General features: G+C 36.6%; 1 protein-coding gene across 15 annotated transcripts in view; it reads left to right on the plus strand.

Moving 5' to 3' along the window:
* LOC147835040 (uncharacterized) overlaps positions 1–14,632 on the plus strand; it is a 143,686-nt gene that overhangs the window by 50,135 nt on the left and 78,919 nt on the right. For 2 of the 15 annotated variants that reach the window (XM_087270435.1, XM_087270436.1), the window contains one exon: positions 13,139–13,245. The exons of the other annotated variants lie outside the window; for them this stretch is intronic. In XM_087270435.1, the coding sequence (XP_087126561.1) occupies positions 13,183–13,245 (63 nt within the window). In that variant the 5' untranslated portion in view covers positions 13,139–13,182. The remainder of the gene's footprint in view (positions 1–13,138; positions 13,246–14,632) is intronic. 15 annotated transcript variants of the gene reach the window in all.

A 14,632-nucleotide genomic window follows, 5' to 3' on the forward strand; every position in this document is an offset into this window, starting at 1 on the left:
ATTGTCTGTTAGGCCACGACCTTAAAAAAACTTGCATACTTTACGTAGAAGTAGAAGCTAACAGCCTATGTCTGTCAGGATTCAGAAGGACAACCGTCCTTATCTGTCCTTCTCAAGTTTGTCCTACTACTAAGAGAATAAAAAAGTACTATATGCAATTTAAATTTGGTCAACTTTGCCAAAAATATGATATTTTTCATGTTAGCTAAGTAGCTGTGTATAATCAAAGTGAGATATATGAAAAAAAAAACATGATTTCCTTCAAGTGAAACATGAGCACACATTGCTTTGCATCTAATTAACACAACCAAGCCTTAAAATTACTTTCTGCACCACCCCTTTAAGTTGGTTTTGTTTTGATATTCCTGGCACATTCAGTGATAGACGGCAATAACTCACACACCTCTTTCCCTAAAAAGATCTAAACAGTGTTTTTCCTATAAGAACACAAAGCAGGTTATGTTTTCCAGCTGTCTCTTTTTTTTTTTTTTGCTCAATATTATGAGCACTGCTCCATTTAAGCCCTCGCCGTAGTAGTCATACTAATAGCGATCATATTTCCATCTGTTTCAAGTTACGAGTATTTGAAATTAACGTTACATATCAATAAAACAAAACTGAGATGTCATTACAAACTGAGCACTTGCCATCAATATGCGATCACTTATGTTTTCGTCAGTCTTTTGGAAATTTAGTCATTGGTGATGATGTTGTAGCAGGTTAGTGTCTGCTTTTATATTTGGTGTCCGATTAATATTTTCTGGTAAGGAAAATCTCTTTGTTTACTTCTGTTATTTATTCTTTGATTTGCATTTCAGTTGATTTATTTCTTCCACAACTGCAAATTAGAAACTCTATAAAGAGCACACAAACACACTGACAGTAACAGGTACATTGTTGTGGGTCAATGATACCAATATTCAGCACATATCCATCAATTTCTTCTTTCTCGCTGTTCTTTCTATGAATGAATGATGTAGAAGCACTGTCCATGTGTGTTTCCTTATCGGTTAATAACGCTATATTTCATTGCACAACAATTAATCTATCAGGGTTTAGCGAAGAGTCACTTGAATCAAGCTATAAGTGATATATTTTAATGTCCTTTTGCATTGCTTCAAATCATAATGCTCTACTGGATTTTGCTTTCACATTAGACTACTTGATTATTAGAGATACAAACTGAAATTATAACAGATTCAACCTCCAAAACTCTGTATTTGTCTATATTTTTACTAGTTTTTTTGAAGAACGATGAAATATCGAGGTTGTTGTCTTTTACCTAATATTCACATTAATTTGTGTTTGTATTTAGCACAAACTGGTGCAGATGTGAAGGGGGAGGAGGATTTAGATGTGTGTCACGTTTAGTCAATAAAACACTTCTTCCAAGGACATGTGGTCAAAAGGTCTTGGCTCATACGTGTACAGTACATGACCTTAAAGTGTACTTCAAACAGAAGCGGTTTATTCTTGAAATTAACGGCCCCTGTCTATTAGAATCCAGAAGGACAAACATTCTCTCTTTTGTTTTTCCCAAGTTTGTCCTCCTACGGGGTAAAGAAAAGCATAATTTGAGTTCTACCATCATTGCTCTTCGCTGCCCTACAAAAAATGCTGTCACTGGCAAAACATTAACTGTAATATATAGAAATAGCTGTAGTTAAAAAAAAAATCTAAATACCAGAAGTGCAAAAAGATCTGTTTTACCAAAGCCTGTACTCCAGTGACACAACATACTTAGGATGGTCTAATGCTATTTCATGCATATTTACAATGTTAAAGAGTTTGACTCTACTCAAGCATGGGTCAATTAAAAAAAAAAAAGTATTTGGACGTTGAAGGATGAGTATTTCTTTTGGGTCGTAACTATTTTATTTTAAAAATTTTTAGAGCCTGGCTCATGGTTATAAACAAGGCTGGAAATTTTATGGGCTTTTCAAAAGAGCTACACATGATTTTACTGAGTATGAGTCTAGAAAATACTTTTGGATGTGAGGGAAAGGTTTTTGTTCAGCCTTATTTAATTGAACCCTTTCACAGCTTCATGAAATACTTAAGTTGACCTCATAACAGTATGAGTTATTTAGAACACATCACTTTTATTTTTCATGGCAATGTGTCAGGTTTATGAAATGACACTGCAGAAAAGTTTAGAGCTGCTGAATTTACACGTCAATTCATCAACTTCTCTTAAACTGAAAGGAAATGAATAGCTGTTTTACTGGTAGAAAAATAGAGTAATGTTCCATTTACCTAAACTCTGTGTACAATTGCAATTAGAATTTTTAAACCTCCTTTGATTTTTTTTTTCTTTTTTAAATATTTCCCAAATGATGTTTAACAGAGCAAGGAAATTTTCACAGTATGTCTGATATTTTTTCTTCTGGAGAAAGTCTTTATTCCTTTATTTTTGGCTTGAATAAAATCAGTTTTTAATTTTTTAAAACCCATTTTAATATTATTAGCCCTTTAAGCTAAATATACTTTTTTCAAAAGTCTTCAGAACAAACCATTTTTATACAATAACTTGCCCAATTAACCTATCCTGCCTAATTAACCTAGTTAAGCCTTTAGATGTCACTTTAAGCTATATAGAAGTGTCTTGAAAAATATCAAGTCAATTATTAATTACTGTCATCATGGCAAAGATAATTTAAATCAGTTATTAGAAATAAGTTATTAAAACTATTATGTTTAGGAATGTGTTGTAAAAACCTTCTCTCCGTTAAACAGAAATTGGGGAAAAATAAACAGGGGGCTAATAATTCAGGGGGTTTGATAATTAAGATTGCAACTGTATCTGTTGTGAACAACTCAGTTTGTCAGGGGATACTGTATTTTATACAATTTTTTTTGTTATATTCCAAAGAGATCAGCATGCAGATGTTTTGATTTGCTAGAAAATCTGTGTATAAAAATTCTGCAATCTAAAAAAACAAACATTATTTCATTAAGTGAATCATGAGTTTAAAATTTTTGACAAGCAATGTGCTGCTTTTGGCAGAGCAGATTTGAATTTAGCAGCTGATCAATGATGCCCTGATTGTTCTAATCACACCGGTGTGATCGTTTGCTCCAGGAACCAGCCTAGACTGATCACACTGTTGTGCTGTTTTATGTGTTACAAAGTTATTTTTTTTCTATAACTATTTTACATAATGCATTCAGTCAATAATAAGGTTTACTGTGTTACTGTATTAGAAAAAGGCTCCTGATTTGAACATCAAAATGAAGAAAGAGGCCTTTTGCCCTCAGCATGGTCCATACTTAAGACTAAACTGTTTAGCATTGTCATTTTAGTCCCAACTTGTAGCTGCTGTGAAAAAAGTGCTTACCAGCAGCTAAATCTTTCAAAACGGACCCTGACTTGCTACTTGCTATTGTTAATTGCTGGCTATTAGAACAAGAACCATTTATTGGACAAAAAAATTAATGCAGTGTGATTCGCCAATATTTTAGGGTGAGCATTTAAGCTAAGTCATCAATATCATTAAGGTTTAGCAGTACATTAGCATTTAGATGGCCTAAAATCTGGTGTATTTCAAACACTAAATGACTATTCAAGAAAGTAAAAGTCCATGTCTTTCAGGATTTTTCAGAAGGACAACCGTCTTCTGTCCTTCCCAATTTGTCCAAGGTTACCATACCTATCACCAGCACACCGGTGACCCGTCTCCTCATCTTGGGTCAAATCTCTAGCGAAATATACCCCACCACCCCTTGTCAGCAGCGCTCATCATTGTCTTTTTTTCCTCCTCTCTTCTCTTTTTAGAGTGACGAATTAATCAGGCTGGAATCGTGACCGGACTAAGTAGATGGTGCATGTTAACAAGATCACAGTGGCTCAGAGCATTTGCTGTAAATTGTTCTCTTTTTACAGCTCTGAATCATGAGGGGGCATATTTTGTTTGGCTCCAGTGCTTCTGTCAACGTGCAAACATGCAGACAGAATCACTTTAGGTTTTACTGTTGCCAAGTGAAATCTACAAAGTGTGAGAACCAACAGAGCAGCCAATGTCATAAATATTTGTGGGGTGGAGATGAACAATTGCACTCGATTGGTGAACTTTTGCACTTTTGGGCTTTAGGTCAGTTGTCTTCACTCTTTAGTGTTCCATTGTAAAAGTATACATGCTGTATTGACAGGCAACAATTGCAATCATCAGAAACCACAAAACTAGTGCACTAATCTGCGAAGAACTATATAGTGGTGTAGAGTGATTTAAGAATTGGAAAGAAACTTGGATGGATGGGTGGTTTGCTCTACCAATTAAGTATAAAACTTCACTCTAAAAATGTCAACTTAGGGTGATGGTGATATGAGTCATTTGATGTTAAAATTAAATGATATGCCATATACTAATTATATCCATAGATGAATTTTGAGCAGCCCTAAAAATCATGGGTGAGTGCCATCACTACTAAATAACTTTTATACCTTCCATTAAATTTGACCTGAAGGAAAACCTTCAAAAAAAGGGAAAACAAGCGATGAAAGCTAAAGTTAACAAGAAGATTTTTTTCTTTCTATAATTTTGGTTATTTACTTGCACACATGGGTGTTAACAACTTGTTTGTGCATTAAATGATCTCGAGAAAACATTTAGATTGAAAATGTACAGTCCAGACATTATGGAAGTTCTGTGAAAAACATGTTCATTTTACTGTTTATGCTTCAGATGGTTATTCATATCTTGGAGCATGTACTTTAATGACAACACAAACCAATAGCTGTTATGAAAGTAGTGAAGAAATTCACAGAATAAGTCATTATAAGTATTTAAATAAGATATAAAGCCAGCATTCTACTGGTAGATCTATCTATATCTGTCTATCCGTCTGACTATCTGTCAGATCATCTATCTTTTCATCCATCCATTCCAGTCCATCATTCCATCCATCCCAATCCATTCATCCATCCATTTATCCATCCCCATCCATTTATCTATCCATCCAAATTCATCTATCCATCCTAATCCATCCATTCATCCCAATCCATCAGTTCATCCCAATCCATCTCAATCCATTCATCCATCCATCCAAATTCCAGTTCATCCATCTATCCAAATCCATCCATCCATCCCAATCCACCCATTCATCCCAATCTATCATTTTATCCCAATCCATCTCAATCCGTCCATCCCAATCCCAGTCCATCCATCCATCCATCCATCCATTTATCCACCCATCCATCCCCAATCCATCGATCCCAATCCATCCATCTATACATCCCAATCCATCCATTCCAATCAACCCATTCATCTCAATCCATCCCAATCCATCCATCCATCATCCATCCATTCCAATCTATCCATCCCAATCCATCCATCCATCCATCCATCCAATCAGCCATCAATCTATACATTCCAATCCAATCCATCCCAATCCATCTATTCATCTCAATCCATCCATACATCCATCCATCCATCCATCCATCCAGTCATTCATCCAGCCATTCCAATCCAATCCATCTCAATCCAACTATTCATTTCAATCTATCTCAATCCATCCCAATCCATCCCAGTCCATTCATCCATTCATCCATCCATCCATCCATCCATCCATCCATCCATCCAATCAGCCATCCATTCCAATCCAGTCAAATCTATCTCAATCCATCTATTCATCTCAATCTATATCAATCTATCTATTAATCTCAATCTATCTCAATCCATCCCAATCCATCCATCCATCCATCCAATCAGCCATCCATCCATCCATCGTCCATCTATACATCCTAATCTGTCCATCCTAATCCATCCATTCATCTCAATCCATCCCAATCCATCCATCCATCGTCCATCTATACATCCTAATCTATCTATCCCAATCTATCCCAATCCATCCATCCATCCATCCATCCATCTCAATCCATCCCCATCCATCCATTCCACCCTATCCCAATCCGTCCATCCCAATGTGAAACATTTGACTGGTTTATTATTTTTGATATCGTTCATTTTTGGAAGGCTTTTAAAAAAATCTCCAAAAGACTATGACAGAAATTAAGAGGGAAATAAATTAGTGGTACATAAATGAGACATTGTCAATAATAGCACATGGCAGACATGATGTGGAAGCATCTTGCCTCATACTGTTTTTTTTTTATGGCGTTACATTGTGTAGACTACTCTGTGCATCTGATATTTTAATTATTTACTTATGCTACAGTTGAGTGACCTGAAAATGCACTGCCAAAATCCCTCTAACATTAAGGAGTGCACACAGTTATTGTAAACGAATAACACCGTTATTAATGACCGGTGGGTTTCTGTGCATCCTTACTGGTTTTAACAGGACACATATAATAAAATAAACATGCACAAAATCCATTTGGAATAACCATGCTAATTAATGTTTCATAACTTTAATGTCATATATATTTTTGAAAGAGGAGAAGAAAAATTAAAGAAGTGCATTAGAAAATCTGCCCAGCAACCCACAAGGGAGAAACAATGTTGAGTCAATACTGTGACATTTTCCCTGCAAAGGGTAAAGACTGTCAGTAATTGGAGGTGAATTGACTGGGGTCTGACTCTGCAAAAAGGCCCTTACTGGGCGGCCTTTAAGAGTGAACACGCACGTGCACACACACACAAACTCAAGCCTGTTACACACATTTTCAATCCATTTGGTTGATGCTGTAAATTCTCACCCGCAAAATGCATCTGATCTCAAACCTTTCTGTGGCTTCCATCTCATTAATGGTCACTCTGATGGCTGGAATTGGAAGAACAAAACAACCTTGTGAAGTTGAGTTCTCTAGAGATACAGTTTTTTTCTAAAGCAAAGCCACTGAGCCAAAGCCCTGCATGAACCCTTTCAAAGGGCCACAGCCACATCCATATGGGAGGAGAAATATGTGGCAGGAACATGCAGAGATCACCTGCCATTCAAACCCAGGGCCAGATGGACCCCTCTGTGAATCGAACATTAAAGGAGTGGTTCACTTCCAGAATGATAATTCTGTCATTTACTCACCCTCAACTTGTCTTAAACCTGTATGAGTTTCTTTCCTTTCGATACAAAAGCATATTTTGGAAAATATTTATATTGAAAACTTACATAGTTTGTTATATAGTAGTATACTGCAGTATAGGAAAAATATCATAGAATCAATAGGTGTGTCCCAAATTGCATACTTGTGCACTATTCTCCGCCATTTTGTAGTATAAAGAGTGTAAGTAGTGCATTCACACTGAAAACAGTGCACTTTAAATTCATGGATGATGCACTTATTTAACCATGAAAATAAGTGTGTAATGTTGGACACTTGACGCATTAAACAGCCACAGCTTTGCTCACGGAAGGGGTGGAGCTTTTGTGTATTGGTGTTGGATTATTAGATTTATTTTGGATTATGAAAGTGAAATTCTCCTACAAGAGGGATTTAAACCACCTCCCGATGGTGAATCTGGTTATACTCATAGCAGGTATTATTTGGTAATTTGTACATTTATTTTACTTATTTGGTAACCGTCAAATGCCATATGGGAAACAGGTTGAATTTCTGCTTAGTAAAAAAAAATGTTAGTGTTCCATTTTGGACGACACAACATTTATGCTGTGCTGCTGAGTTTGTAAGTGCTTAAGTACATAGTGAATAAGAGTAAAGCATAGTGTGCCATTTTGGACGCAGCTTCTGTTGACTATCAAGTGGAAGTGATTGGTGACCAATCATTCTTCAAGTGAACTACTCCTTTAAGGCCAGACAGTATAGATGATTATAGTGTAAAACCGAGATACTGTATCAACATGAATGATTAAATTAGGCATTTGTTTTAATTACAATTTTTTTATTTATTTTACAAACAAATTCTTTAAATGTAAATGAGAGATAATTAAATTGAATATGTGCTAATTTGCATACTTTTGTAGCACAAACATATGTGACCTTGAACTGCAAAATCAGTCATGATAGTCAGTCAAGCATACATTTTCTGAAATTGAGGTCTATTTAGCATATGTAAGCAAAATAAATGTTTTTCATTGATCTATGTTTTATTACCTATTTTAAAATCTGTTATCTGGAAAAAAAATATATATATATATTTTAAAAAAATCTAAATACTCAGAAAATTGCCTATAATTTTGTTGCAATGTAATCTAATCAAAACTAATAAAAAAAATATATATATATTTTTTGATCAGGATTTAGTGATTTTTGGGACCTAAGCAGTTTAAGCAACGAAACCCAGAAGTACAGTAATATGCGCACTTTATATTTCTTTTTATTTATTTATTAAGCTGTCTTTTTCACTCAGTCATCACTCATTCTTGCTTTCTACATTTTATCTTAACACAATCTTTACATTTGAAATTTTTCTTTGCTTAAAATTAATTCACAACTGAAAATAATGAATAAACTATTAAACCATTTGTTTTTTTAATACAAAATTTTCATCTAATTTGACTGCTGGACTGATCCATGATTGGGGTTGGGGGGACACATTTGCACAGATGTACTATTTAAAGTAAATTTGCATTTGTTATACCCTTATACTACAAAGTGTGATAGAAAATGATATTACAGTATATATAATTTATAGAAATTTCTAGGTATTTATTGTGGGTCCCCAGACTTCAAGACGACCACTTACCTGGATTATTGATTAAATTTGACCCTGATTTTGATGTATTTGCAGTAGGAATGCACAAAGTATCTTCATGGAAGATGGTTTTTGTTTAATATTCTAAGATTTTGACACAAAAGAAAAAAAAAAGTATAATTTTGACTATTGCCAAAAATATAGCCCTGTGTCATAAGAATATTCCAGTATTCTGTATTCCACGATCTTAGATTTGAGTTTTTTTCAGAGATGATTTTGGTTATCCCCTTTATTGACTACATAATTGACATACAATAAACAATTTTACAATTAACATTTAAAAAAAATGTTTTACATGATCTGTTGTATTTCTCTCTTTAAAACCCTTCAGAATACACCACAGTTCACAGTTTTATTCATATCTGTAAGTGCTGTGAAGTGGAGATTTATGGCTCAGTGCAGGAGAGTAAAAAAACTGCCTTTAAAAATAAGAATTGGAACTGAAATCAACAGAGACAAACTGATAGTGTGACAAAAGAAAAAACCTGTAAAGTGTATTTTAGATGTTTTCTTTACATTAGACTAAAAAATAACACCTGAAAAAGGCCAAAAACCTCACAAATTGACAGATGCATGAAAAGTATTTGTGGCTGCTCTGTCTCGCCTTTAAATCTATGACGGTTTCAGATGTCCTTTTGATTCTGTTACACAGACACTGATATATATTTGATGGAAAACAGACACAAAGGATTACGAAAGACAGATTCGATGACCAGCTGCGGTCCCAGGCCTCAACCTCACACACTGGCACTATACTCTAAGGCCAAAATAAAACAGCTTTGCCCAAGGTATTAACTCAAACAGGGAGGTCTAATGCCACGGGATCAAGCGTTCCGCGTCATTGACAGGAATGAGGAGAGTCCCACAGGATCATAAACTCTGTCCTGATCTTGTTATGCAGTCAGAGACTACATCTTCTCTCTTACTAAGCCTTTCTGTGCCCGACAGGGACAGACTTGCAGAAAATGCATGGCTTATAATCTGCTGCTTAGGAAGCTCTTCGTTCGAGTTTTCTCTGCGCATTTGTATGTAGTTTATGATCTACACAGAAGAAGTCCTTGAAGATGGGAAGGAAAAAGTTTTCAGTAAATGTTTTCACGAACTAATCATGCTTCAGGGTCAGTTACGAATACAAAAAAGCAAACCATTTAAAAATGCTCAGTTTTTCAGTATTTATTAGGTAGGGTTTTTTGTGTAAAATGTTACTAATTAGTTTTTGTACATTGAGTACATCTTCAATAAACCTAAATGAGCACATGTCACTCCGCTGCTAGTCCGTTTGCACTGGCTGCCAGTTGCTGCTCGCATCAAATTCAAAGCTCTGATGTTTGCCTACAAAGTGACTTCTGGCCTTGCTCCTTCTTATCTGCTCTCACTTCTGCAGATCTATGTGCCCTCCAGAAACTTGCGTTCTGTAAATGAACATCGCCTCGTGGTTCCATCCCAAAGAGGGAAGAAATCACTTTCGCGAACGCTCACGCTCAATCTGCCCAGTTGGTGGAATGAACTCCCTAACTGCATCAGAACAGCAGAGTGAATCGCTATTTTCAAGAAACGACTAAAAACTCAACTATTTAGTCTCCACTTCACTTCCTAATCTGCAATTGCCTCTCTGGATATCACACTAACTGTACCAAAAAAAAAAAAAAAAAAAAAAATACTAATACTACCAATACTTTCCTTCTTAGACTTTACAGACCTGAAACTTGCCTATAGCACTTATTCATTGTTGCTCTTATAGTTGTGTAAATTGCTTCCTTGTCCTCATTTGTAAGTCGCTTTGGATAAAAGTGTCTGCTAAATGTCTAAATGTAAATGTAAATGAGCATATTTTTAAATCTGTTCTTTTATTTGAAATACAAATTAAGCTAAGTATTTTGTGCCACTACTACTGTATTAAATCATGGCTTGCTGCTATAAGTATGCCCACAACTGGAATTCATATTAAACCTTTGTCTTGCATTTTAGTAGCCAATGTAGATATCTGATCAATAAATGCTCTGATATCTTTACCAGAAAAAGCGACTCCTTTGGCAGCTTGAATTCAGACTGGTGAATGATTGGAGAACTATGGTAGTGTTAACAAAATATCTATTTTTGAAACATATCAGTATTGAAATATCTGACATGGTTCCAATACTCATTTTCCACATACCTACACAGACTGTCAGCCCCCGAGACATAAGATGAAGAGCTGTTTTGTCTGAAAAAGACTAAGAGTAATTCAGATAAACTCAGTGTCCTAATTGCATAGAAAGGGTTGATCGCTATTCCCAGAATAATAAGGATCAGCAAAGTGATAAACTTTATTGAGAGCACTTTTGGGAAATAGCCAAGCTTTTGCTTAAGAAATATTTTACAGTCATAAGGTCCAAACAAGAGGCTAAAAAATCTCTAACTGAGAGCATTTCAGGTCATTGACTCGCTTAACCTTAAGGAGAAGAGGCTCGAAAGGAGGCCACTTTAAGGCCTCCAGGACCACCGAGAGGTCCCATGTTGGCATGATGGTCCCAGTATGTATCGCTCTGAATTTTCATGACCAGGTTGTTTCTGCAAATCAAGCATCCAGCAGGGGGGTAGATCATCTTCTGCCTTCCCAAAGACAGACCAGATCTGCTGAACTGTCTGTAGGCATAGCTTCCTTTTGCCTTGGGCTACATTGCCTCTGGGAGCATTTTTGCGTTCAGTGAAAGAAGTCTGCAATGTGTCCACAGAAGAAGACGTATTCTGTGTAGTGTGGAGAGCCTTCCTCAAGCCTCCTTGAAAGTTGATATAAGACACCCCCTTTGAGTCACCAGACAAAAAAAGAATGTCATCATCTTGAGGCAGCTGATATGCAGACTCTGTTAAATGGCCATGCTGGACAAGATGGCAGCTGACCCTTTAACAGAGTGCCCCAAACAGGCATCCCAGATAGCATATGAATGTGGGCCACTTTAGGCTGTTAGGAATACTGGTTAGGAATAATGAATGTAAGCCTGAAGTGGCCAATAATCAGTAATCAATAATCAATAATCAGCATATGAACCTCAACAACGACAATTAACAAGATGAACAAAACTCACAAATATCACAAAAAGGAAAATAAAAATTACAAAGTCAACAATGTCAACATAAACTGCAGAATCAACAGCAAATAATTAAAACTGGAGCATCAATAAGCTAAAGAATGTATTCATACTGCAATGCTGGGATTGTTGTACTTTGCCACACCCAGCAAGTGTAAGGTGTAGGCCAGATCTGGGCCAGAATAAAAGCAAACTGTGGCCCAGAAAAGGGTCAGTTCTTAATCATTTGGTTGAATTCTGGCTAATATGTGGTATTGCTTTGGCTTATTTGTGGCCCAGATCTGACAAACAGGAGCAGACTGCCCTAGAGCCATCATTCCATTCAGTATGTGATCCAAATGTAAGTGCCTGGTGTGGATCTGGGCCACATGCATTTTTCTAGCTGGGATCTGTCATCACCACCTTCCTCTGGTAAGATAACCAATCAGAAAAGGTGTCCAGGGCACCACAGCATTGGCACATTGAGTTTTGAATAGTGTTTAATCTGTATAGGAGCTTGTCCCAGGCATGGTGGAGACACAAGCTTTTAACCAAAATTAAAGGGGGTTCTCTGAATAAGGAACCATTGGGCAGACCTCTGTGAGACTTAAGCTTCTAAGAACCTCTCTGTAAACACTCTAAGACAGGCAAATTAGGAAACTGTGTTTTCTCTGTATCATTTTCTTCAGAAAAGTTGAGCACAAACAAATCAATGGTCATTGTTTTGTTGATTACCTGGAATGTTGCTTTAGTAGCTCAGTGTGCCAGGAATGTGGCGGTTCAGAACTTGCTGAAAGCATCTTGATAGTGGTGTTCAGGGTCAACCATATTCCAGTGGAGCTTGACTTGGAACCCTTGAAGTACCAACGTGGAGCACATTGTTGGCCCAGCCTGGCCAGTTTCTGCATAAGCCTTGTTTACAAGTGCTGAGCTGGTCTTGTACGGCATGGAGGTGTGTGAACTGTGGGCCAATAGTGGAAAACAAGCAGAAATATGAATGGGCAGCCTGTTTTAGTAGAGAATGCTTGGAATAGTTGATTTGTTTGGTCCCATCAACAGTGGTGAGGGCAGGCATAAATGAGACACCTCTGTGACTGGATAGGAGGCATGTCATGTTTTGTTGAGATCATAGTGAACAACAAACAAGAAGGTGCTAGGTCTTTGGTGAGGAAGACTCTTTTGGCCTCCTTGCAGTTACCACTTATCTAGCAATTCAATGGGCTCAATAAGAACCAGCATTACAGGAATGCTGCTCCGCTGTTTCTTTCTCCACGGGGAGGCCGGGCACAATGAGGGCATGAAGCATTGATGAGTGTCATCTCTGTGTGGGACTGACTGAGACACACTCGTTATGCCCATCATTGTCATGCAGCCATACTGAATGATAAACACTTACTGTATGACATTTGCAGCAATCTTATTGGAAATTTACACATAACATTTGCTCAGGAATATTCTCTGGAAATTGCTCTGATATAGGGCCAGATGGCTGCAGCAGGGAAGTCCAATACTGTGGCTTTTCGATGTCAGGGAGCGGAGAGCTAGCTGAGCTGGAAGTTGGCTTCATAATGGAGTTTCTCTTTGAGGTATGATTCATCACGATATGAGAACAATTTGATGAATGGCGTGGTATGCTGGCTTATCAAGAGCATGGCCCACGCATAATGCCCCTTGACATTTATTAGCTAAATTATTCTTTTTTTTTTTATTTGGTAAACTACAGATGACATATCTTCCAAATTTTAAATAAAACTGTTGTCAATTACAGGCTTTGTTTTCTATATAACATGACAAGACATGTACTGTGTTTGTTGATTTTTGATGGCACAATACCAAATTCAGAATTAAGAAATAATTTATTTATTTTCTTTTCGGCTTAGTCCCTTTATTAATCTGGGGTCGCCACAGCGGAATGAACCCCCAACTTATCTAGCATATGTGTTACACAGCAAATGCCCTTCCATCTGCAACCCATCACTGGGAAACATCCATACGCACTTATTCACACACCGTACGGACAATTTAGCCTACCCAATTCACCCATACCACATGTTTTTGGACTTGTGGTGGAAACCGGAGCACCTGGAGGGAACCCATGCCAACACAGGGAGAATTTACATGCAAACTCCACACAGAAATGTCAGTTGACGCATCCGGGGCTTGAACCAGCGACCTTCTTGCTGTGAGGTGATTTTGCTACCCACTGTGCCACCATGCGAAATAACCTTGTTTTTTTTTTTTTAAATTACAAAATATGAAAACGTGTTATTTTGACCAACTGTCATTGTCTAAAGAGAATAATGAACTAAATCAGTGGTTCTCAAACGCGGGCTTCCTTCTTGTGGTACACGGAGGAATGAAATATGTCATGCTACACACATTTCAAAATTGACCAAAAATTATGTTAATAATATGCCATATATGACATTTAGCCTATATTTCTGCCACATTTTTTTTAACTGTGCAGAGTTGTTGCTACTGTATTTCAATACTGCTCATTTTGGTGGTACATGGAGAGACATTTTTTTTTCTGAGGTGGTACTTAATGAAAAAAGTTTGAGAACCACTGATCTAAATGACAATACTTTAAAATTTTAAAGACATAACTTTACACGATAAAATAAATATTAGCATATATGGGGAAACTAAATATTATTTTAAATGTTTGCACATGTTTGGCAACTTCAAGTTTTACATGGTGCTACTTTCTTAAAAACACACAGTTGCGCCTAAAGTCATTTCAGGCATAAGAAATGAATATACTTGTTTGTTATTCAAACATACTGATGTTAAAGTGAATCAGTAATTTTCCTAGGGATATTAGTAGTGTTTGGTGAGTGAAAATATTTATGATAACAAAGAAGAAATATGCATATTGAGGAAAACATTTGCTAATCAAACACAAGGGAGAACCCAAGTAATATTTATAGCTGATGAAATTGTGGTCAGCATTTATCCGATTCACCATTGTTT

The sequence above is a fragment of the Danio rerio genome, chromosome 10, assembly GCF_052040795.2.
Source record: "Danio rerio strain M-AB ecotype USA chromosome 10, GRCz13ab, whole genome shotgun sequence".
NCBI classification, from domain to species: Eukaryota; Metazoa; Chordata; class Actinopteri; order Cypriniformes; family Danionidae; genus Danio; species Danio rerio.